This window comes from Parasteatoda tepidariorum, chromosome 11 (assembly GCF_982258835.1).
Source record: "Parasteatoda tepidariorum strain Cologne lab strain chromosome 11, Ptep-v5.0, whole genome shotgun sequence".
NCBI classification, from domain to species: domain Eukaryota; kingdom Metazoa; phylum Arthropoda; class Arachnida; order Araneae; family Theridiidae; genus Parasteatoda; species Parasteatoda tepidariorum.
The window spans coordinates 28,965,429-28,992,345 of record NC_141765.1 but is presented as its reverse complement, the minus strand read 5'-3'; the positions used below and the strand labels follow the sequence as shown (position 1 = coordinate 28,992,345).

Sequence of the window (26,917 nt, the reverse complement as noted above, 5' to 3'; positions counted from 1 at the left end):
AATTTTTTTTTTCAAAATATAAATATTTAAAAAAAATTTGTGCAAAATTTTTCTGCACATGCATTTGAATATCAATTTCTGAGATTTTAAATCTGTTATTTTACCTTAATTTTAATTAAAAAATATTTTAAAACCTGCTGATTACTTATAATATAATTAAATTTCAATATAATGCATGGCAACTGTTGGTAGTTTTGAAGTTTATATATTTTCTTGGCAAACTTCAGTTTTTGACATTTTTGACGGTTTAAACCAGTATTATACCCTTGTCATGTCAAAAACCACTTTTTGACGTCAAAAACCCAACCCTGTTAAAATATAAGTTGTTACTCTTCTCGTAATTCAAAAATTAAAACAGCTATTCATATTCGTGAAATTTAAAAATCATAAATAGTGATTCATATTCACGCATTTTAAAAATCACGCGATGTGATTAATCTTTTCGCAGTATAAAACCACACATCTAGATTAGGAATATAATTGAAACTCACGCATCATGTTTTTTATTTATTCAATATTTAAAAAAAAAAAATCACACTTAGCAATTTGTATTCAAGCGATTAAAAATTAACACATTGCTACTAGTATTCATGTGTTTTAAAAATCCAGAAAGGAAGAACACAATCTAAAATTCCAAAACTGATTAAGTTATTTGCCTTAAGTTTAATACTACCAGCAACAACAGCTTCTGTCAAAAAAGTTTTTTCCAGAATAAATTTGACTCAGTCAAAATAACAGAGTAGTCTTTAAACAACATTAAATTTTCATTAAATGGCTCAAAAAAGCTACTACATGATCAGGTAGATAAAATTATCACATTTAAAAATTTTGCAAATTACAGGATAGCCATTATGAAATTTTTTCAACGATTTTCTACCTACTTGGACCATTTTATATCATTTATAATTATATGGCGGAAAATGATTTGCATATTATTAAATGTTAACTGTAAAAAAAAAGGAATCAAAATAAGTTTCGTAAAGTATTGTAAATTTTATTGATTGTTAATATCTATGTGTATTAATTGCTAAGGAAAATAGTCCCTTCAAAATTAATGTTTTCTTTCTTTCATAAGTTACCAGTTATTTTGCATGTGGCCCTTCACTCAAACAGGTTGTGCACCTCCCTACTTCATTTTTATGAAAACTGAAATTTGAAAAGTCGCAATACTCTCTTATGTCAGTGACAGCTTCATTAGTTAAAGCTTTAAATGTATCTAATAAGTTGAACAGCATTGCATTGGCTAATACTTCTGATACACTTTTAAGAATAAAGAATTGATAAAAAAAAATACTCAGTTTCAATGGAAGTATATCTTAGCACGAAGCAACTATAAGCAAATAAGATTTGCTGCTAGGTTTGTTTAACTGTCCAAATCATCAAAAATGTCTGAAGAGACTTGGGCTGCTAAGCCATTCCTTAGCCATCTATTATCCCACAAAATTTGAGGTACATCAATTCACTATAACAGACTTCTAAAAGTCTTCTATTTCTCTCAGAAGTGTTCAAACATCAAATGAAGGATTCTCAAAAAAACAATTATATGTGTCTCAATAAATCCTTTTTTGAAGCTGTTATTGACGACATGTACGTCACAACTACCTAATGTATGGTATTTGCTATCAGAATTAACTTCCAAAATGGTACTGAAGTAGGTTAAAGATCTTCCAATTTACACTTCAGGGATGCTATTTAAACAAAAAGGACAAAATTCCCCAGACATATTTAAAAGGTTCTAGTTTAATATCACTGTATGTACTGACAGTGCTGTGGTCGAAATATACAGTGAATCACAAATTAATATTAATAATTTAAACATTATCTTGTACATTTTATTTCAATTATAAAATATAAAACCAGAACACAGAAGAAAAAGAAAAAAATAGCAAAAACGAAAAAAATATATCAAATACAGACAATTTTTGTTTTATATATACAATTTGAAAGTCAAAAAAATGGCTAAAAAGAAACGACGACAGAAAAGAACAATGAATACTAAATTACTTACTTAGAAGAGTTTCGGCCTCCTTCCAAACCGACAGTAAACTCCGTGCTAGACATTGTAGTAGTTAGTAAGAATGTCTTTCGATCTAAAATAAAATAAAACAAATCATTACTGTTAAATTAGAAATCAACAAATAAGAACTAATTCTGTTCTAAACAATAAGAATAATTTCGTTTTAAGGATTGTAAAATAAAATACAATCCTATTCTTTTTTTAATTCAAACTAGTTTCATTAAACAAATTAAAAATCTATAATTACCAGAAATCCAATTCTAATATTTAATTGTAGCGAAGAAACTTAAAATGCAAAAATTTTACCGCACTTTAAAAAGACTAAATCTAGATTTTAAAGTTGGACGGGTGGATTGAAGTGTCAGTCACTTCTTTTAAGAATCAATTCAATTAATTTTTCAATTAAAAGAGAAAGAAGAGGAAGCGTTTGAGAGTTGAACCTGCTACGCTTTAAACTCTTAAACAATTGAAGAAGTAGCATACCACTAATATAAGGCCTTTTTCTGCTGTGGCTGTATCCTTGATTTTCTGTGTGTTTGTTGATCTATTGAGTCAGCTGTCTGCGATGCTGCTAATATACTGACGTTAGTGTGGATTTCGAATTTATTAATAATTAAAAGTAACTTTGTTTATTCCAACTTCCAATGCTTTTACCTGAGTAAGTTTATTTTTGTGATATGGAATTAATAATTTTATAAACATTCGCATTATTTAGTATAACGAAATGAACGTGTGAAGGTTCGTGTGTTTGGTGTCGGTCCCCTTTTTTTCATTTTTGATACAACTTTATTTGAAATAAGTTTGCTAAAAATTTTTTTATTGAAATACGACTTTTATTAATGCAAATTAAAAGCTTAAAATGCTGCCGAATTCTCATTTTTGTGTCATTCTCAGAGTATGAGTTCACTTCTCATGTGTGACACTATAATTTTTAACTATTTGAAAAATTTATACTCGTATAGGTAATTTATTACAATCAAATACAACCAATAATTTAGTAATATGAGTAAAGAAACTAAACAAACATAAGTTACTTGTCATTCTAGATTAATAAAAATTAAATGTTAAATTATGTATTTTGATTTAAAATAAAGGTGACTCAACAATGTAATTAGTTAACATGGGTGCTAACAAGTAAAAAATCGAAAACTCTCTATTTAAATAAATTTTGGTGTATCACTCATTACTAGAGCAATCATCTGATCGTTTTTATTTCAAAATTACTATTTTTATGCATTTCCTTGTACATTTTGTATTTATCCTTTAATATTACATTATATATTTTCCTTATAAATTATTCATTATGGCTGAACAATTCATTATATAAGCAATATTTTTTATTGTGAAAGCTGAATTAAATGTAAATATATGTTAAATCTAACAATAGGTGACATAAAGCATGTTTTTTTTAATTCGATATATTTCTAATACAATCCTTATATATGTATGTGTATATATATATATATATATATATATATATGGTTTCTGAAAAAAATAAATGAGTGGTAGCTAAGATTTTACAAGACTGCTTAAAAATGTGTAAATTAAGCTTTCATTGGAGAATTATGAAATATTTTTCTGAGATATTTTGTATATCCTTATATATTTCCTTTATATTAAAATTTTATCAGCTGCTTAAAACCTATAGATTTATCTCCCTTTTGCTACCACTTTAGAATATTTTTCCAGACCGCGGGAACCTGGTGTATATATATATATGTGTGTGTGTGTAAATACCATTATTATTAATTGTATTTGCATATAACATTAATTGAATAATGCATAACACCGGAACCCTTTTAAACATAAAACCATTCTCATGTCTAAACTTGTATTGCAGTTGTTTTGAGCTGTATAACAGTCCGAAAAGTTTTTTAATGTAATATAGAATTGTTAAGGAGGCTGACCTTCTTTTACTTTTAAATTATTCCTGGAGATAAGTTTATGGAATGCATATTTTATTTTGAATCCTCAATAATAACATTTTTTTAAAGTATTTAAAAACTTTAATTTTCTGATATTTCCTTTTTCAGGAAAAAGACATATTATTAATGTTAAATGTGCTATTCTGTAAATATCTCTTTTTTACTTAGAAAAATACATATATATATATATATCTTTTTGTTGCCTTAACATTTATTTTTGGCATTAAAAAAATTTATCATTTGTGTCAAATTTAAAAATTTTGAGATGAATGAAGTTTTAACATAGCATCATATAATTCTTTAAAAAAATGAATTAAAAAATGAATAAATAAAAAGAACTTTATTAAAGTATTCACTACTTTACTGATTTGAAAATAATATAAAATGAGCCGAAACCTTCGCTAGAATTATTTTTTAAACGAGTCGTCCTTGCTTTTTCTGACCAAAGGTGTTCAATAAGAAAATATTTACTAGAAAAAATATGACTAATTAGTATAATATCATATGTACTAGATATAAATTTTAAAATAGTATGATAAGTTTTAAAAGCATAATATGAATCAGGAAATTTAATAAAGCATGATTAATTCTGTTAAGTTTTTCTAAAAAGGAATGATCTACAGTTTGAACCCCTTCTAAAATGAAATTACTGGTTATGATGATGTTTATCTGGATTATGTGATCTGCCACAGAGATGTTTTGCTATCAAAAAATTTAATCTTTCATCATTTTTCTTTTTTTATTGTTTGACTTTTCTGCACTATCTAAAGCAAACTTGACAACCCATCTATATTTAAAGTTTTGATTTTTTAAGTCTAAAAAAATATTAATTTCTGCCATGAAAAAATTAGTTAATATTTATTAAATATTTGCTCTAAGGCATTAGATTGGAATATATTTTCCAAAGGCTAAACATGCTGACAAATATGCATTTTATAAATAAAAAAAAGTACAGTCCTTATCTATGACAAATGTTTGCCTTTATTCAGGGTTGCAAAAAAGCCAGCCTTTCTGAAAAAGGCTAGCCTGGTTGTTTTTTATTAAAAAGTTATTTAAAAAAGCTGGTCCTGTTCGGTTTACTATTTCATGTTTTATTTTTCAAAATTTACTTGCATGGATTTAAATTTATTTTATTGATGTCTATTAAGTTAAATAATATCAGTAAAATATAATATTTTAATATTTTTACATTCTCTGAAGAGTATTTATTCCATAAATGGATAAAATATTAAATGATATTAATGATGTAACAGCTGCTCCATATTTGCTTTAAAACTCGTCAAATTGTCGAAATTACTCAAAATCTATTTCAATCATGTTCTAATTCATCCTAATTGTGCCTTACCTTCATTCAAATTAATTATTTTAACAAAAAATTTAAGCTCAATCTACCATAAATTAAGCATTTCTATAAAACTGTATATGGTTTGTTTGAACTGTACATGGTTGTATATTTTGCTTAACAAATTGGACAATTGCTAATTATAATTAATTTTATATCATTCATATACTTATGTTGCATTAAAAAAGTTGGTTTCTAAATGTAGTTCTAAGCCATTTATCAGGGATGAGATTTTTCCGCTTTTTAGCGGATTTCCGCTTTTTTCACTTTTATCTCTTGAATTTCAGTTTTTTTTATCAAAAATTCAGATTTTTCTAAAAATTTCCCTTTTTTTTTATAAGTATTCCGCTTTTTCAGAAAAATCCCCGATTTTCAAAAAGAAACAGAAAATTCAAACTACATAGTTACCAATCCTTTCTCAATTTTACTTATTATAGCTATTTTCTCCCTTTTTACTCTCAGCAGATAAGTTTTTCCGAATTTTTTACCCGCCCTCCAAATATATCCGAGTTTTGTAGTTCAAACAACGCTGCTTCTGACAAGCCTTTTAGAGGTCCAAAGCCTGGAATCTGCTAATATCTCGATTCTTATTCACAAGATTTTAATATCAAACATAGCTTTTCATATTTGCGTGTTGCGATTCTTATTCACGCGATTTGAATATTGTATGTTGCGATTATTATTTACGAGTTTTTAAAATACGATATTGTGATTCGTATTTACGTCTTTTTAAAAACCTATGTAGCGATTCGTATTCACGCAAGTTTAAAATTAATGTCTTGATTTGCTCATGCGGTTTATAATATCAAACATTGATTTTCGTATTTATACGTAATTTTAAAATAAGGCATTGGGATTCACATTCACGCATTCTAAAAATTACGCATCATAATTCTTATTTATGCAATCTAAAAATTACCCATCATGATTCGTATTTACGTGATCTAAAAATTATTAATCGTGATTTGTATTTACGCGTTTTAAAAATTCTATATCCCAGTTTGTATTTCCTCATTTTCAAATTGTATATCTAGTTTCATATTCTTGTGATTTCAAAATCCATTATTGTTATTCATATTCACGCAATTTTAAGATCAACTATCGCGATTCTTGTAAGAAGTTTTTTTTTTTATTTTTAAATTAGTTACTTTAAAGGTGACTGTTTTTCTAACGACTTTAATTAACGAGTATTAGTATATGTAAGTGTCATAACATCAGAGAAACTGGAAGGGAATATATTCAAAACTTACATTCTGTGCTTGGAAAGAAGAAAAAATAGGATTTGTCACAAGATGTTTGAAGATGGACTAACGACTAAATATAGCAAACATAAAAGATATAGCCAACAAAAGCAATCACTTAAAAAGGGATTTAATTAAAAAAAAAAATTTTTTTTTTTTTTTTGGAAAAAGAGTTAATTAACTCATCATCAAAATTTTATTTATAATTGCTGTTATTTATGCTATAAAAGGCAAAATTCTTAACAAATTAAAAATAATTCTCTAAACAGTAGCTGATTGTCATGTAATTTTTCAAACTAAAATAGCAATTTTTGTATGTTAAGGAGTTACTATATATTTCTGCTTCACTGTTATTGATATGTTTCAAAGGGCTCTAGTTAGATTAGAACATAATATGAACATAATGATTCGGTCCATTGTTAAAGTTTTTTTTCCCAATATAATTTAAAAAGTAATATTACTGATATATTTGCTATAAATCACATAACAGTATTTATTAAAAGAAATTCCGACCTATTTTCCGACCATTTCCTTTTAAATAAAACTATTTAAAAAATAATGTTTCATAATTTTTAATGCTTGCAATTTCTTAAAAAGTAGATGAAAGATGTAATTTTTTACTAAAAAGGAAGAAAAAAAAGAAAGAAAAACAAATAGAAAGCCAAATGTTGAGTAATGGAATTGAGCAGAGTGCATGAAAGATGTTAAATTTGCAATTTAGCTCTTGAACCTTATAACTTCACAGTTTAATCAGTTTTGCTGATTATTTTTATTAGTTTATGAAGTTGATATTTTTGTTTTACTTTGCATTGCTTTTTTATTACTACCTTAATTAATTCAGCACCAAAATTTAAAAATAATGTTGCTGTTATTTGTGCTATAAAATGCAAAATTCATACCTAATGAAAAATAATTATGTAACTAGTTGCTGATTATTGTGTAATTTTTCAATCTAAAATAACAAATTTTGTATGTTGAGGAGCTACTATATGTTTGTACTTCCCAGTTATTGATATGTCCCCCACAGATCTAGCTAGACTAGATTATAATATGAACATAGTGATTCCAATTGTAAAAGTTTATTTTCTTTTCTAAATAATTTATAAAGTCATGTTTCTGATATATTTGTTATAAATCATGTAATAGTATTTATTAAAGAAATGGAATGTTAATGTATATTCTCAGTAGTTTTAATTTGCTAAACCAGGTAGTTTTTCAAGTAATAATTGTCTCTTATGTGAACTGAGGAAAAATATAATTTCCAGCTTTATTTTTTCAAATGGTAATTTTTATTTTCACTAAATGTTAAGTAGCAATGTAATCATTTATATAATAGATTAGTACACAATTGTATGTCAACACATTATTTATTACCTTAAACTGTCTGGAATTTATAATTAAAGGGTTGCGCTTGCGTAAAATTTACTATCGTGGAAATTCAGCTTTTTTGCCTTTTGGCTAATCTCATCCCTGATTTATAATTATTGTTCTTAATGCTTGTAAGTTTAAAGTTCTTGCTGCAAACGGTTTCGAAAATGCAAAGTTGCTACTCTAAATTATTCCTAACATTCAATCACATTAATGTAGTTAATTAACAATTTTATACCCATTATATATTATTACAGTTTTTGAAAAATATTAGCTCTAATAAAAGCCATCTTTTTTAATGGTTTAAACCAACAAACTTTTTTTAGACTGGCTGAAATCTGGCAACCCTACTTCATTTGATTATGATTTAACTAATATGGAATCAAATCTGAGACAAGTAAACCAATATTGAAGCCTAAAGCAACTTGTAAATATTAAAGAATAAAAATTTTATTATTTAGAAAGAAACAATGCACATAAAATATAAATGCATTGATACTACCTAAAAAAGAACTCCTTGTCAGTTCATATTATGCTTATTTAGCCTGAGGCTTTTATCAAATTCATTAAATATTTTAGCATTGATCCAACTATGTTCAACATTATTCATAACAATTATCAAATATCTTAATTGCACGATCAACTGCATTTAATAACTGAAGTCAGCTGTTTGACACTATCAAAGCTTTGCCAACTGTACTGTAGAATTTAATTCCTACAGTATAAACTTCTTCATATGCCTGTCATTTAAAACAAAATTAAATAATTTGAATTACATTAAGGTTTTTGGAATTGAAATATATGTAAAATATCTTGAAATTCTTTTTTTTTCTTGATTTGTGTTTCTAAACTGACTAAAATGTATATTTAATATCACTGTGCAAGTTGAATTTAACATAATTAATATATTTTTTCTGTTTAAAGCAAGTCTCATTTGTCGCGCACCTGGAAATTCATGGAAAGTCATGAATTTTTGGTACTGAACAAAATTTGTCATGATTTGAACTATTTTTTTAAAAAAATCGTGAAAAGTCATGGATTTAGGTCGCCGAAAAATTTTATTTTTAAAATGGAATTTACCCCCTCCCCCAATTTCATAGTGTTCCAAATATCTGAATTTGTAACGAAATCCCAACTCACAGTCATATTTGATTAAAATATAAAATGTTTTTATCATGTTCTTTAAAAATTATGGTGTTCTTTCAAAAAATGAAAGAAAAAACTTCATTTCTAGATGCAGAGTATAACGGTTTTGGTTATACCTATCATTTCAATGAATGTTTTTATAATGCTTTTTTAAATTTATTGTTGTGTATTTGTCGGAGAAAATAGTAACTTCGTTAAGTCATGAAAAATTATTGGAATTAGTCATGAATTTGGAAATCTAAAATGTAGCAGATACCCTATGTATAGTCTATTTTGATTTGAAAGTAAGAAATATTTATATTGTCAATTAATAATTAATTATTTTTACTTTCGGCACCAGTGCTTTTCTTTCATTTCTTTTAATTTTGAATAAATTCTGATGTTTAAAAATTTTCTGCAAATACATTACTAAGTTACTGTTAAATAAGTGTTAGTTCTCAGAACACTTATGTCTACATAAAAATTACATTTGCCGCCAACATGACTACATGAGTGTGGCCTTTCTTTAGTCAACCTGCTGTGCAAGTGGCCCTTCATTGAAAAGAAATTGTGCATCCCTATAATAGAGTATAATATTTTTCACCTTATAATGGCACAGGCAATGTCAAAATTGCTGTACAGGAATCTTTCTTTTATTCAAAACTTCTTATTGTGGTTTGAATTATTGTTTTCTATAAATATCATGAAATAATGTAAAAATTGTTCTCAATCTATTTATTCTGTTTGATAAAGATTAGATTAACAGAAGTATTGAAAAATTACAATGTATTTCTACAAAAATTTTTGATGGTTTTCATTAATTTATCTATAATTCTTTATCATATTGTTTGCTTTTAATTTAGTAATTTTCACTCAAAAATTTTGCACTAGTCTTAAAATCTAAAATTTTATTAATATAATTTTTTATACTGTTATTTAGCTTTTCTTTTTTTTTTTAATTTCTAGTATTTATGTTTATTTTCTTGTTTTTACCAATATTTAATGTGTTAAGGAATATCTATCTCTTTTTCACTGCTTTCTTAATGAAAGTCAATTATTCTATTTCTTGGCAGCTTCACAAAAAATCTTACTCCCAAAAATTTATATACCTGCACAAAAATATTAATTTAAAAAAAATTATTCTCTTAAAAATTGGAAATTTAGCTTTATAAATTTTACTTTTACAAAGAAATAATTGGATACACTGATAATAACTAGCATATATAATATTTCTTTTTTTTTAAAGAAAATACATTGTAATTTGCAAACATCCTACTTTTTTTTTTTTTAATTTCATATTAAAATTCTATTATAAATAAAAAATTTCTTTTACATAAAAATTTTGATATTTTTGAAAAATATATAGAAAAGCAAATTTTTCATTAACATTGTTTTCAAATGTAAGCATAATTTTGATAGAAATCGCCCTTTATAAAATTCAAAATACTTATTAGCATCATTGATGCAGTTTTTTGGCGGAAGTTTTTAAAACAGATGGTGATGTTCTTTCTGCTCCATAAATATTCAATTTTGCTCATAGAGTAATGGTAATGCTAATAAATACTTGATAATGCTAATAAACTTCATTTTTTCTCTATACCCATAAGCATAATTTTTTGTGTATTTTTTTAATTATAGCTATAATTGCATCTGACTTAATAATTGTTTTACTGATTAGTTCTCATGTTAAAAATATACTAAATGTATTTAGTGGCATACTTTAAATATTTTTAAAGTAATAAATTAGGTAATTTTTATTTTTTTAAGTGTGTTACATTCATTGAATCAATTTTTTTAGCTGATTCAGCTCAATTGTTTGTTTGTTTTTTTAAGTTAATTACTTTTCTCTGATCTATCAGTAAGTTAAATCTTTATTTTACAGAATTTGAACAAACCATAACATGCTAAAGTTGAGAGCTAAATCTTCTTTATAGCAAGTGTATATTAATTTTGAGAATATTAGGATGATAAAATTGTATGCAAAAACTGAAAAATTACTTTTTTTAATTATTACTTTCTTACTACTTTCTTTAAAAATTACTTTCTGCTTAAAAATTAGTAGTGTCTATTCATGTTGTTTCTTCTAATTTTCCTTATGTGCCACTCAAATAAGGAACTCATTCTATTGCATTGCATCTCAATACATATAAGTCTATGCAAGTTTGATTCTTATGAGTATATCCACTAATTGAGGATTTAGCAGCAATATATTATTATTTTTTAACTTGATGCTCTATATTTATAATTTAAAGATCACAATTTTAATTTATAATTTTTAAAAGTGCTTACTCTCTAAACTTAGAGTCGGCTTTAATTAGATGCTCTAACTAAATTTAAGATTTATAAGTCAAATTGTAAATGAGTGAAGAATAAAAGAGAGTGAAAGTGACAGCTTAAATGAATTATTATAATCTGATTTTGTATAAGAGTAAACCAAGGTCACTTGAAAAGTTATTAGAAATTTGAGCTGCAGTCTTGCCACCCAGTCTTAACTTATGCCAGCAGTTGGCATATTAGATTCAAATGATACTGAATTGCATTAAGAACCATGCTATAGTAGGCTTTTGTTTATAATTTTTTTTAGAAATCTAGACTGAAAGTGATCAAAAAATTACAATAATGAGAAATTAGGAAGGGGGAGAAGTGAAGTATCCCGAGCAACTTAAAAAAAAAAATTCTCTAATTTTTAACTAAAATGTTTCTCTATAATAGTGGTTTTTCTTATAGTATTTTGTCATTAAAACACAGTCGACTTTTGATTTATATTTTGTAAAACTGATTTCTAAACATTCATTTAAGCAAAATTTTATTTTTATATTAACGCAATGTTGTTATTTTTCAATACATATTTATTTTTTCTTATTTTCAGGATGATTTGTTCTAACAGCATTATTCTATAACATCATTCTTTCAAACATTTTTTTTACTCCAAATATTGTGCAGAAAAACATGTGTGCTGCTCAAGAATGTTTGTGCTTAGCTTCTAACCAATCTATATCTAAATCAAGCCAGCTATTTAATATGTCTTTAATACATTCATTAAATTGTGCTTCCGACAAATTACCCTGTGAAAGTTCTAATTCAAGACTAAAACTGTTTAAATCTATTCAAGATTGTGGAACAGCAAAAAGTAGAGCATCTGCTATTGAAATCAATAATTCATATGAAAAAGTCCAAAACCCTCAAAGTAATAAGTCTTTATATATTTCAAAAGCTTGTAAATATTCTTTTATAGCTTCTGATTATACTTCTCCTGAAGGCCAAAAGTTGTTAAGTATCAAAGTATATCAAAATCCATCCGAAGTGGATGCTTTTAAGAGTAAAAATTTTTTATCTAAACGATCTATCTCTGAATATTTTTTAAGCAAAAATGGAATAGAAAAAGATATTCATGAGGACAAAAGTAAAGAAAATGGATTATTTAAGTCTTGGCAACGTTCAATTTTTAAGTCACCAGTTTCAACTTCTCATGAAGAAGACCCAAATAACAGTGAAGCTGTTAAGTATCAAGATTCTGCTTTAAACATTGCCAATGATGCCCCAACAAAGAGTAATATTTCATTGCACTATCAAAAGCAAGGACTGCGTACCTTAGAGGCTGAACCAAGTGGATCTGGTGTAGCAGAGAACTTGGATGGAAAAGTACTTTCTGGTCTGTTAGATGAAAAATTCTCGCACAAAGGATATAACATTAATCCTAATGTGAACTTTAAGGTTTTTGATATCGAATCACTTAGTGAAGCTGGTGAACCTTGTGACAGTGTATCTATCGAAAATAATGCACACTTTGGTATTGATGATGCTTGGTTTATACCTAGTGCTAGACATATGTTCAATGCTGCTGACATTTCTGGTTCGGCATCAGCAGCACAACTCAGTATTGCCAGCAGTTTTGGTGACAGTAGTTTACCTACTTGCAAAATTTGCCATACAGCTGCAAAACCTGAAGATCCTTTAATATCTCCTTGCCGCTGTACAGGCACTCTTCGGTATATACATTGTGGGTGTTTGATGGTATGTTTTGCCGGGTTCCAGTTACAATTAATATATGTTAATGTTTCAAAATATAAACTCTTGTTTATTTTTCTTTTACAGAAATGGCTTGAAATATGTAACAAAAGGTCCAGAAAACCTCCAACATGTGAATTATGCAAATATCAGTTTCACTGGCACAAAAAGTTTAAGGTTAGTTTATATTTCCTATATTTAGAATATAAATAATGCAGAAAATTATTTTGACCTCTTAAAATATTTCTTAAATTTATAAAACAACTTGAAGATCTTAATAAAAAAGTATTAATAACCATTAGCATCTAAATAATAAAATGTGGAATAAATTTTCAAAGTAGTGAATTTTATGAAGAAAAAAAAATTAGGAAACATTATGCATTTCAATATAATACAGTTAATCATAATTAGTAAAATTTTATAATGTTATTGTTTCTCGACATTTAATATATTATAGTGATTGGAGTAGAATTGTGACAATAGTAAAATTTGTTCAAACACTTGTTTAACAACAATCTTACTTTTTGAAAAAATTTCACTTAGGATTAACAAAAAATCGAAAAGTACCTAGTACTTGAAATTAACATTTAGTATCATTTGTTTTTTTTTTTTTTTTTTTTTCATTTGTTTTTAGCATGTAAGGAAGTTGTTGTTACTCATCCCCCTGGTGTAAGAAAGCCTACACCTGGTCCAAAAGACCCTGCTGTCTGAGAACGTCAAAAATCTTATCTTTTTCGCAAAGAAATTTTGAAATTGAATATATATTCATTTATTTCAATGTAAAAAAATCCTAATATCATTTATAGCAATTCTACTCATATCACTTAAAAGCAGTACTAACACACAAAAGAACTTGTATTCATCTGTGAACTCTTATCAATATACTGATTCAAATATATTTGAAGATGTATCCAGAACTAGCTCCTTTTTGGTATTCATTCAAGAAATTTGATATTTGAAGAGTGGGTTAATTTTGTTTTTTCACTGACAGTCATAATAAGGAATTTCTACATGATTACGTTTTCCTGTTTTAGTCAAATTGTATTTTAATTTTTATGTCAACTTAAAGAATTGTAGAAGAATTTCCTCAAATACTTATACAGGGTGCGTAGCGTTTGTAAAAAGTGCTTAAAGGTGCTTTTTTGGGGATTTTGTTTAAAAAAACTTTTAAAGGTGCTTTTTTCAGCTGGTGTTTTTAAAAAGTGCTTTTTTTCCACCAAATTTTTTTTTTCTTCAGTGATATCTGGTGGATCCCATGCATTTCACGAAAAATGGGGTGTTTGCTACGTAATCATTCACGCGGACTTCATGTCGTACCCACGTTATGACTTGCGCATGCGCGCACACTTAATACCGAAACCCGAGTGCTCCAATTCGGATTGAGAATATCAGATCCTTATGAAATGTTTTTCTTTTTAATTTAATTTTATTCTTGTTTATTTTATTTTACTTCTAACACTTTTTTGACGTAGGGGGTAAGGGTACTTTTGTTCTGAGTTCAGGGTGAAGTTGAATTCACTCGGTGATGTGGGAAAATACTGATTGTTTTGATTTACGTCCGTTTCTTTTTGGGTTTTTTTTAACGCTAAAACTCTTTATAAAAAGTTTTTGTTTTTCAATAATATCATTGATTGAATATGAATTTTTTGAGTGCTTGAAAATTTTTGTAAAGTGCTTGAAAAGTTTTTAAAAAGTGCTTATTTTTGATTCAAAGATTTGGCTACGCACCCTGTTATAGTAAAACTAATTATATTTGTTTGTAAGAGAAAAATTTCCTTTTACCATAATTTTCTCTTGGACTTTTTCCTAAATATTTTAACAAAAAATATGAACAATTTATGTTTATAAATGTTAAACTATAAAGATGAAAGATTGTTTTCTTTATTTATAGGAATTTTTAGATGCATAAATCATTTTAATTTAATTTCCAAAATATTTTCTCATGAGCAGATTGAAATATTTTAATTCTTTTGAAATCTGGTTAATTTTCAATACATTCGTCCCCACTTAATCGGATAATCGAATAACCCGCTTATACAAATAAAATTTAATGCAACCAACTCATTTTATATGAAGCTAATGTTAAACTTCCCTGTTTAAAAGAATATTTGTTGTTTTTTGTCCTCGCCTAATTGCATAAAATAGAGGTACTGAAATGAGAAAAAAAAAAATTATTTTTGAGAAATGTTTCACTGATTAAAACGGAATTTCTGTTAAGATACAATAGGTGATTACTTCAATAGGGACATTTACTTTTCGCTAATATTGATTTATTTTATTTAACTTTAAATGACATTTATATTTTGTGGTACTAACATATACATTTTTAATTATAATTGTTTATTGATCATAAAACTGGGTTTGTTTAACCAAAACACTATACTATGCATTAAATACCATTAAAAAGTAAAATTTTGCAAAAATATAGAATATAAGATTGAATATTGCACTCCCCTTTTAATCAAATAACCCGCTTAATTGCATAGATTTGGCTGGAACCGATGGTATTCCTTTAACTGTTGACTGTATATCAGTAAGCAAAAAATGGTTTGTTCTATTTTATTATTTTGTTTATTATATAGCTGCAGACATTTTATGGTTTGTAATAGTTATCCTATATGAACCCGTACATATCGTCGAAAGTAACTATGATTAAAGCATGTAAAATTTTATTTTTTATAAATAATTAGTGGTTTTGTATTAGATCTAAATCAACTACAGAAAATTATGATAAAAAACAATGGAATTTTATTTTTAAATTTTTCATTCCCTCGATGAATTAAATTTGAAGTATATCAAATAATAAAATTATCACATTTTTGTAACTGATACTCAGTTGTATCATTATCAGTTTGAAACTAATACCAAAATAATCAGTGCTTTACCATATATACACACATGCATCTTTATTATATATGTACAGTAAGGACTGTATACAGTATTGGGAAAAGTGTTAGACCACCTGTTAATTTTTAAAATTAATTGGAACTATTGTTGTTTTTGAAGTAATGAAGATGTGTTATTAATATAAATTAATTTTTTTTATTTCATTCATCTATAATTTTCAAATACAGACTCATACAAATATCTAGAAAAGTTGGGCATTTATAATGTTGTTCTTTACTTTAAAAATACTACTGAAATACTTTTTAACCATAGTTTTAGTAATATGTCATTTTGTTTTTAATAAACGTTGCAAGGTTTTACAAGTGGAAATAAAAAATTTCTGAAACAACTGTTTGATTACCGATTTTATGTCAGAAATCATCTTATATTGCTTTTTATTAGTTTGTGCATCTTTTAGCTTAAACTCTTTAACTTTTAGCTAGCTATTTTTTATTGAATAAACATGTTTTGATGTTTGTTTGCCTTAAAGACCTATTATGGGGGAAATCTATTTTAGAGACTTGCCGAAGTAGTGACAATTCTGCATATGGGACTTTCCACTGTATTTTTTATATTTCTTCGTTCCTCAATATTTCGTCTGAAAGCATTCTTAAATACTTCAAAAAAGTCCTTTAACAAATTAAGATTCTTTTTTAAGTTGGGTTATTTTAAGTTCTTAAAGTAGGTTCTACTGTTTCCATTGTTTTACAATTTGAACTATATGTTAAAGAGTTATTTTGAGTTATGATTGGTTTTGATATCTCTTCTATGATAATGTTGAAATTTTTTTATGCATGTTTTTTTTAAAACTTGAAGCACCACTGTATTCTAAGAATTACTTTGAGTCTTCGAAATAAATTTTGATTCATCAGAAACTAAATGAGAGGCATTCATTTAATATAAAGATAGGCTAATAGTTTACAAGTCTTACGTTAACACAAGTCTTTTTTATTTCTTCGAAATTGTCAAAAAAGTGTTTGATGGTATACCAAATTCAACTTTAATGCCTGTTTTCTTTTTGTTGCTCTTTTCGACTTCCTCGATGAGTTTAGATTTAACGTAAGCACTTAAACATTTAAGTACTCTGTTTTTTTTGTGTAGTTAAAACTTCAATGCGCTGTTGTTAAAGCTTTAAGAGTGTTACACAGAGCCTGACTAAGGCAGGGGCAATTGCCCTGGGTCCCCACATCAGAAGGGCCGTTCAAATCGATTAGAAAGTTTTTTTTACATTTCCTTCTTTATTGAACTTTTTTTAAACAAAATGTCAGTACAGTATAAAATCCGTCAGTTTTATGTTTGCTTCTTCATTAATCTATCATATGAACACAAAAAATAAAAAATCCATGGCTTCCTAAGGCAGAATTCAGCTAAATGTCTGCAGTTACAATGGGCAAATTTGGCCTATCAAAAGCCTGTGCTTTTACATATCACAAAATGCGATATGTTTACAAAAATATAAGCTTCTAATTGACTTGATTGAGCTATCCTAATTGCGGAAATTTAGCTGAATTCTGCCCTAATATCAGCAAGGATATGAATTTTTTGCATCTGCACTAGCGTGCAAAAGTCTTTGGTCAGTGTGTGAATCGTCTATTAAAAAACAAATTATGCTCATTCATTTCAACAATTTATTACTAATACATTTCTCAACAATATTTTAATACTCTATAAAGAAGTTTTTAGTAAACAACAGATGTACACAACTTCTATTTAGATTTTACTGCCGTCAATATGACGAACTTAAGCACAGTTGACAGCCTTACATAGATTTGGCATTCGAGAGAGTAACTTTTCAAGCGCTTCAGAACTTAGATTTTTCCAGGCATCTTGGAGACATTCCCAGACTATTTATATTAGTTAGGCACATTATGCTTACCCGTCTGTCCAGCTCATCCCTTTGTTTCTCTATAGGATTTATATCTGGTGATTGTGGAGGCAAAGTCATGATTTTAAGCACTTTCTGCTTTTCTTTCGTCTTCAAATAATTTGAATATAATTTAGAAGTGTGCTTAGAGTCATTGTCTTGTTGAAGGACAAACCCTTTACAAATATTATGAATACCAGATGGCACCGCATGATGAACCAAAATACTATGGTACACTTTTTTATCCATTGTTGACTTGAACTAAATCACTAACTTTTCCTTCTCCAAAACCACCCCAAATTATGACTTTACCGCCACCGTGTTTCACTGAATAACTCAAACAATTATCATTCACACGTTGCCTACCAATCGTCAGACATGCTGACATCTTCTGGTGGAAAATAATTCAAACTTTGATTCATCAGTCCAAAATTTTTCTATTGATTCATCAGTACTTTTTTCCATTGATCCAATATCCACTATTTATGATTTCTTGCCCACTTAAACCATTTTTGTTTATTTATACGCCGTAACAAAGGTTTTCCACACGCTATGCGATCATTTAGTCCAACGCTACGTTCTTCACTGTATCAACTGATATTGGAATTTTTCTTTCTTTATTCAATTCTTCTTTAATCATAGTTGCTGGAAGTCATCTATTACATTTGCTTGTAACTAGAATATGTTTATCTTCCATCTTTGTTGTGCATCTTGGTCTTCCTGGGCGTTTTTTAGTCGAGTTCGTCCCTGTTCTGAAAATTGCTAATGTGTATATTACACTTGACTTTGGAATTTTCAGTCTTTTTGCTATTTTACAGGAGTACCCTTCTTCAGAAAAAATTTGAATTTTCGCACGTAACTCAATTTAATATTCTGCTCTTTTTTCTCTTATTTCGACTCATGTTCGCAAAATTCTTACTAAAAAAATTCAATATCAAGTTGTTAGTATGTGTAGAAAATTAAGAATAATATTCAGTAATAGAACTTGTGTTTTAAATAGATATCAGAGCTCATTCTAGGCAGAAAAAAGGGCAGGGTGCAAAAGTTAAAAAAAGGGCATTATTCTAAAAAGGCAATTATTTCTTTCTATGGGCTTTACACGTTTTATTAAAAAACATTGTAAATTAGTAAAAGAATTTTTTTTTTTAGCTTTGCCAATAGTAGCAAAGCAATCATATTAATAACTAATTTTTATTAATAAATTAGCATTTATATTGAGTTAATGAGCTAATTAGCTTAGTAGTAATTCATTTAAAATGCATGTATATATTAATAAAATAATAAATGTTAAAAATAAAATAATAAATTGTTTTTAATTGTCTGTAGTTATGATTTTATAATTAAAATCATTAATAATAGTTATGATTTAATGATACTGGAAGTAACTGCAAACTTTCAAAGACAAGTACAAGGGGATGTGATGGCTATTTTTCCTTTCCCATATAAATCTATGTATTGACAGCAATGACAAACTAAATAAAAAGAGTTAAAAATAACAAAAGTTTAAGAAATCCATTGTAGAGTTTGGAGAAAAAAATAAAGGGTTGAGAAAAGAAAGTACAAAAAGGGTATGGAGTCTATTACATCAGGGCACTAATTTACTTCAGAGGCAACAGGGTGGATTCTTTTGACTAAAAGGACAGCAGGATGCTGCGCCCTTTTTACCCTGCCTAGAATAAGCTCTGTAGATATTATTATTATATATAATGGAATTTACTTCAATACTTAAGAAAACTTTAAATGCTAAACACGAAATATACTATCAACTCAATACGTAGTTACAGTGTGAACTGTTTGTATTTTTGAACAATTTTTTTAAGCTGTTAAGCCATTTCTGTGTTGATAAACATATAAGACCATGTGAAAAATGAGTTTACAGTTGATTTAGCTAAGTTTTAAATGAAAAGGTATAATATTGAGTATGACTAAAGACTTTTGCACGCTAGTGTAGATGACAAAGTTATCAATCAGAAAAATGCATTTCGGAAACTGCCTTCGCATGATGGACATAGAATTGTCAGAAAATTAATAAAATGGACAAAACAATTGGATTGAAGGTGGAGAGAGGACTAAATAGCAATTTTTGGTTTTATCAATTTTCTTGTTATATATCTATAATGTGGTCAAAATTTTAAATACTTTCATAAAGTTCGACTCTTCATTACTGAAGTAGTGAATCAGAGGGGGGCAAAAAAGAAGTTTTTACCCCAATAAGTAAATTTTATAGTTTTTATTAACAAGTTTTATAGGTTTTATTGACAAGTAAATTTTATAATTTTTGTGAATTAAATCAATATTTTGTGCTGTTTAATTTTGTCAAATTGTGTAATTTTTTGCTAAAATTTATGTTCATGATTTTTTCTAGGTTGGACAGTGGCAATTCCCACACTGTTCCTGGCAAGATAAGATATTGCATACTGTCTTTCTTTTATCTGTTTTAATAATGATTGGATGTGCTATTGTGACAGTTCTTTGCTTTAAACAACACAGAGGTGCAAAAGCTGAAATAACCCATTTAGAACTTACTCAGTCTGAAATTATAACTCTTATTTGTGGGGCTTTATTTTTCCTTTCATTTTTTTTAGCAATGTATGTTGAAATCAAAGCTAGGAATACAATCTACAAACTTTTGCTCAAATTTATATATCTCAATCAGCAGTGGTATATTGATGAATATGATAAACGAAAGGAAAGTTCTGCCATTGATGTATAATGCCTATTATGTACAAAGTTGTGAATATTATATAAATATTGTAACTTTTTTCATCTTTTTATTAACTGCATAGTTATTCAAAGCATTTTAAAAATGTTCCTTGACATTTATTGCATAGCTGTTCTTAAATCCATATTAAATATGTTTTTTATTTAATTTTGATATTCTTATGTTTTATTGCTCTAATCTCTAGTGCTAAACTAGTTATTTAAAAACTATTATCAGATTGAAAAATTCAAGATAAAAAATACTCATTAAAAAAAAAAATTTCCAATGTGTATAACATTTCAAAGATTTCTAAAGTGCTTTAAGTTTTTATCAAAATACTAGGTCTCGTAAAGAAAAGTTGCAGAAGTCAATTAAATGAATTTTTATATGCATTACTTCTTTATTGGTAAACACCCTGTGGCTGAATTGTTTTAGCTTTCTGTGTCACATTAATATCTTAAGATTTTTTTTGCTACAATAATCTCATAAAATGTGTAGAAAAAATTTACAAAATGACATATTTTTAATTGAAAAAAAACTAAAGCAAAAGTTTCAAAATACAGTTATTCGTTTTTGTAATATTATAACAAAAAGAAAAGCAATATGCTGGTTAACCATTTTGTTGTTGAGTTGAATAATTAAATAAAATTTTTAAAAAAATATTTTAAATACTTAAACAATCACAAAAGAAGAAAAGCAACACAACAAAACAGTTCTCAAAAGCTTAAAATTACAATATGCATGACAAGTGAAATATAGGGTTGAATAAGTCGTGAAACTATACTTCTAACTCACTAATTATTTAACTTGAAATTTTCATTGAAATGTTCATTTTTTTCACTATTTAATTTAAAAATTGCTATTATAAAAGAAAAAGTTCAGCAATTTTCAATTTAAAGTACAAAAAAGTTTTTCACTCATCATTTGGACGTACAATTAATATGTAGAACTCAATGTATATATCTTTGAATTATCGAAAATTAGCTCTGCTACATTTTCTATTATTCAGAAATATAGCAGAAGTAAAGATGTAGCAACATTTATCTACTTACTACATTTTACTGAATAAAAGTAAATTAATTTCAAAAGAATAGCCGTAACACCCAATAATAAAGTTAATTATAATAATAAAAATTGTCTGTGAAAATTTAGTTGTAAAGGAAGTTATTGTAAGAACTTTTTCACTTGATTTTAAAAAAAATTTTACTTAAAAAACATTTCCACTGAATTTTTTTTTTCATTACACAAGTATGGTTTTTGTTTTATGAGTTTTAGCTGTTTTATATCATTTTTCTGATATAGACATTGCAAAAAAATAGCAATTAAGACACTCCTCTTGACTAAATTACTTTAGATCAACTACTTAATTTATTATGTTATTGTATAAACTTTGCAAATAGAAATGATTGATACAGAAAATTAAATGTCTTTATTGTTACGTGTGTGTCATTCACTCTAATTTTTTTTTAAATATTTCTTTTGTTGAAAATTTCTACAGAATTTTTTAACAGTAAAAGTCTAGGTTATCACTGCAAAAGGTTTTTTGTTTTTGTGTGCAGAAAGGTATGTCATGCTATTACAGCCATGGGGAATAAATTTAAGCCTATATTTTCAAAAATTTTGTGTCATTAATGGGCAAAATAAGTTGATTTATTTTATTTGAGAATATTCTTGTTAGCATATTGCCAATGTCTATGACGATGTGTTCTTTATACCACTTGTTGCCAAAGTATGTTCTGCTGAATTCTAGAGTCCAACAGGACACTATTTTTAAATTGCCCAAAGCTTTTTGATAAAAACAAATTTTTCATATTTTAATTATTAACAAGAAAAGTGAGTTACTTTATAAAGACTGAATAATACCGTAGTAAAATAAATAACATTTTTTGTATTGAATTTTTTTAAATGTGTTTGACTTCTAAATAATTGATTTTTTATCTCTTAAGTGATTCAATATAAAAATAATATGCTTAAATAAATAAATACTAGTTGAACAATAATGACACTAAATTCACCACATTTCAAAAAATTAAATCTTCCTAAAATCGGGAATATTGTTAACACATATTTTGTCTATATTTTCTTCAACAGGAAGTAAATTAAATTAAAGAAGCATTTCTTTTATTGATAGAAACAAAAAAAGTAAATTTTCTTTTTAACTGATGCAACAATATTGTAGGTTAGCTTACTTATTATTTATTTATTTTTTTTTATACTTTGCCGAAATTTGCTTGATTGTTTTTCTCCCAATTGTGTCCCTGACATGTGGATATACATTTCCTGATGTGTCTATATACCTCTTCTAAAACTTTTTTAATAATTTTAACTCTTTACCGGGTCGATAGTTTTAGGGGATGGTTTACAGATGTTTTTTATTATTAATGCTTATGCTTAAACCAGTGCAATGCAGGATAACCTTATGTTTTACCTAGGAGCTCCCACATATATATTTCTGGACATTTTCAATAATAGTCTATTTTTAAAGGGAAATATTAAGTATATATTTGAACTTGCCCACTTGATTAAACAATATAGGTAAATTTTGTATTTGTTTGTTAGCTCAGTTTGTTACCAGAAAATCATAGGAAAGAAATCTCATTCGTGCATTTAAAATTTCAACTACTCACTTTAATTTTTAAGTAAACAATGAACTTTTTGAGAAGCAAAAATGCTTAGGATACAGTCTGTTACATTACATAAACTGCTGTAAAAAGTTTTATTTCTTTCTGAAGTATCTATGTTGTAAATTATGGTTGATGGTGGATATAATGATCTTTGTTGTCCTTAGAAAAACTTTGTTATATCATTAGTACACGAAAAATAGCAGAAATATGTTCTCATAAGTGAAATATACTAGATTTATTTGGGCAAAGCAACGCTATACTTTAATTATAATTTGAAAACTAGCAGAATAATTGAAAATGTAGCAACTTGCTTTTTATGTTAATACATTGAAAAGTATCATTTAAAATGCTATATTTAAGGGGAAATATGCTTCACAGGTCCTTTTAACCTAATGAAATGATCCCTAATTCTCCATGATGCTGCAATTTACACTTTTGATAAACAATGTTTAATAATCCATATTTCACTATCTACTTGATCATAGACTAGTATCAGGTTCTTCCATCACTCAAGGAGAATTCAAGACGTTTCACATTTAATGTGCGATAATATCAAAAGCAAGGTAGATTTTAAGAATTTCTGGGAAAATTTTATTAAACAAAATGACTCGTTGTCATTGTAAGCATTTTGTTTTAAAAATGCCAAAATGGTTGACACTTCTTTATGAAAAGTTTTTCATGGAAATAAAAAAAATGGTACTAAATTTTGGTTACTATATTGAAATGAACAATTTAATGTGGACTAATGGAAGCTAAAAAACACTGTGTCTTATAGAATAGCAAATGGGCATGTATCATTTCTCAATATATCATTTCTTATAAAGGGAGGGTTGCAGAAACAGGGTTCGTAGAAAAATTGAAGACTGATTCAAAAAATTTATACACGCAGATGGATATTTATTGTATGTTAATTTTGCACTGACATTTTATAATCTAAATTATTTAAAAATTTCATCATGTTGTAAATTGTTAAAGCTGATAGAAATTTTCTTTTTTTTTTACCTCAACAGAATTGCAGGGAAAATCATAGAAGTTCTGGTTTAAAAAAATGTTGTACCCTTTTAGGTAAAATGTATTCATTTTGTTTTTTCATGAACTGTGTATTTTATAGTATTGGGATGTTTTATATTTTTTGTGGTCAAAAATTCATTTATTTCAGAACAAAATTAATGAACAGAGTAATCAAACATTGCCCATCGCTAGCTACTACTTTCCCCCACCTCTCAGGCAATTTTCGAATTCCATCTTGAAAAAATGTCTCATCTTTTGAGGCGGCCTAAGTTAGGAGCCAATTTTTGATTTCTGCAAAAGAAGTGAACCGGTGACCTTCCAAATCGTGCTGCATCTGTCGGAACAACCAGTAATCAGAAGGAGCAGTGTCTGTCGAATACGGTGGGTGCAGTAAAATATCCCTCTTGAACATTTCTAAATAATTTTTTGTGACATGAGGCCGATCGTTATCATGCAAAAGAATAAATTTGTCATGTCTTTGCTCGTATTCCGGCCGTTTTTCTTGTAATGCACGGCTCAAGCGCATCAATTGTAGCCAATACCGATTACCTGTAATTGAATTGCCAGTTTGTAGCACCTCATAGTATGCAACACCATTCATCATTCTTGAAACGTCGAAACCATTCCCTCCTTGATTTATCAGTTGGAGCATTATCACCATAAACTTCTACAAGCATTTGATGCGCTTGTGCTGCTTTTTTCTTCCAATTGAAGCAGAAACATAAAACCTCCCTCAAATGCTGCTTAATTACCACAAAATTTGTCATATTCAACAAAGTGAAAAACAGGGTTGAAACTCAAAGCGATATAAACTGAATATTATTGACAGATGTTTAACCTCTCTGAAACCAGCTGTAACTATTAAACATTCATAACAGCCAGAGCCATCTTTTTAAAACAGACCAAACTAATTTGTACTCCCAATAAGTTCAACAACCTGCTACTTCAAAAAACAAAAAAAATGTGTAAACTGTTACTCAAAATGAATTTTCTTTTCAGGAAACTATTAGTGATAAACCTCATAAGTAGTTGTTCAAATTGTACAAAGGTACCATCATTTTCTACTGTGCACCTCTTGTTTGAAATAGCTATACAATAGCTCATTTCTAAAGCCAAAATTAATTTCCCTACTTTTCAGCTTCTACTTGAAGCACAGAAGTCTACCGATTTTACGCAGAATAGTATATTTAACTCTTTGGTGTAACAAAGCGCATTAAAATAAACAATTCACAAACTTGAAACTCGCACAATCTTGTGAAGAGGAATGATTTTCACAGAAATGGAAATGTTTGGGCGCTCTTTTTAATTACATTTTTTTCTTTAATTAATGATTAATTTTATTAGCAGTTTAATCAAGTTAACTATCGAATCTCTTTTCGAATTAAATCACTTAAATTGAAAAACTTGAGAGAAAAAAACATAAGATTGGTTTAATTTTTATCAGTTCAGAACATGTTTTCAATAATTTTACGCGCTTGTTTGCCATTTTTTCCAATTTACTGAAAGGGCTTAATTTCTAAAATTATTATTAACAAATCTATCTAGTTCAATGCATTATCACAGTTTTCATCCAACTCTGAAATAAGCTCGAATAAAAATAACTAATCAACAATTTAGCAATCTCAATTTCTTAAATCATCTAATGATCTGATTATGGTGTTGTGTATCTATCACTACAGTGTCATGTACTAATACACTATAGTGTTCTATACTAATTTACCATTTTCTTCTTTTTGTGTGTGTTTTAATCCTTAGCCCGGTTTAAGTCACTTTGAAATTTTCGGGTCTATTTCTATTTATTTAATTTCAAGATGATTAATTTAAAAAATATGTTCTTTTATTGAGTAATTCAATTACATAAATTACTCTGCCCCACCTGTTTTCTGTTAATCTGTATTTGGAAAATTGAAAACACAACCTGTTAAACCTGATTAGGCTTTTGAAATTATATAATAAAAGCAATAAGCTCATATTTTTAAAGATATGGTTTTTAAAAGAATTATCTGAAGCTCATATTTTTAAAAATATGGTTTTTAAAAGAATTATCTGAAGCTCATATTTTTAAAGATATGGTTTTTAAAAGAATTATCTGAAGAATTTTTTATAAAATTTTTAAGCTTTGCTGTTATTATATTTGCATTTATATCAAGATTTCTTCTGATTGTAAATCTAATTTATTTGCTGAGTGATTTGTTAATTTTAATTTGTTTCTTTTTGTAAGTAGTGCAGGTAGGAAAAGAAATTGAATTAATATCTATATTTATTTATTTGAGCAATTTCATTAATTTTGTCACAAAAGCTATTAGTCTAATATCAATATGCTTATTTTTCAATTCATTTTGCTCAAATTAGTAATTAAGAATTATTTAATGTTATTTTATTATCAATTTATAATTTTGGTTTGAGTTAATACCTACACTATGGTATGTATATTTTCTCGTTTATATTAGATTTCTTAAATTATTTTTATTAATTGCTAAATAATTATATTATCGTTCTTTAAAATATTTTTGGCATTTAAGGTTTAAAGAAATGCTCAAAAATTTTGGAAAAATTGTGAGCTTTATAATTTTATACTCCTGTTAAACCTAGAAGTGTTGAATAAAATACACAAAAGCATTTTAAAATTTGTTTACCGTATATACTTGTCTTTCAAAACTTTTATCCTTATGTATCATTCAGTTTGAAATCTATAAATAGCAAAATATAATTTTTATAGCCTAGGCATTAGTATTTGTTGATTTGCAATAAGGTTAATTGAAGATGAATAATTTAATTTTTTGTTTATAAATTATTTATAAAAAT

The 26,917-nt window shown here is 27.0% G+C and overlaps 2 protein-coding genes across 5 annotated transcripts in view; one reads left to right on the top strand and one right to left on the bottom strand.

The window, feature by feature from the left end:
• The window catches only part of LOC107439167 (uncharacterized), a 42,688-nt gene extending 40,283 nt beyond the window's left edge, over window positions 1–2,405 (bottom strand). For both annotated transcript variants that reach the window (XM_016051656.4, XM_016051657.5), the window contains exons 1-2: window positions 2,265–2,405; window positions 2,009–2,090 (exon numbers count right to left, since the gene is read on the bottom strand). In XM_016051656.4, the coding sequence (XP_015907142.3) occupies window positions 2,009–2,061 (53 nt within the window). In that variant the 5' untranslated portion in view covers window positions 2,062–2,090; window positions 2,265–2,405. The remainder of the gene's footprint in view (window positions 1–2,008; window positions 2,091–2,264) is intronic.
• A 106-nt stretch (window positions 2,406–2,511) lies between these two features.
• LOC107439166 (uncharacterized) lies at window positions 2,512–20,645 on the top strand. Of its 3 annotated transcripts, none has more exons than XM_016051652.4 (4): window positions 2,512–2,675; window positions 11,888–13,032; window positions 13,114–13,203; window positions 20,142–20,645. In XM_016051652.4, the coding sequence occupies exons 2-4, from the start codon at window positions 11,968–11,970 to the stop codon at window positions 20,487–20,489; spliced, it is 1,503 nt and encodes a 500-aa protein (XP_015907138.3). In that variant the 5' UTR covers window positions 2,512–2,675; window positions 11,888–11,967; the 3' UTR covers window positions 20,490–20,645. The 3 variants fall into 3 exon arrangements, with proteins under 3 accessions (XP_015907138.3, XP_015907140.3, XP_015907139.3); XM_016051654.4 differs by lacking the exon at window positions 2,512–2,675 and adding an exon at window positions 2,727–2,755; XM_016051653.4 differs by lacking the exon at window positions 2,512–2,675 and adding an exon at window positions 2,760–2,979.
• The last annotated feature ends 6,272 nt before the right edge of the window (window positions 20,646–26,917 follow it).

Bases quoted from the DNA above. Each gene is read 5' to 3' on its own strand.
- LOC107439166 (XM_016051652.4), top strand. From the start codon at position 11,968: ATGTGTGCTGCTCAAGAATGTTTGTGCTTAGCTTCTAACCAATCTATA. The intron at 13,033-13,113 runs GTATGTTTTGCC...TTTCTTTTACAG, and splicing joins TACATTGTGGGTGTTTGATG to AAATGGCTTGAAATATGTAA. The intron at 13,204-20,141 runs GTTAGTTTATAT...GATTTTTTCTAG, and splicing joins ACTGGCACAAAAAGTTTAAG to GTTGGACAGTGGCAATTCCC.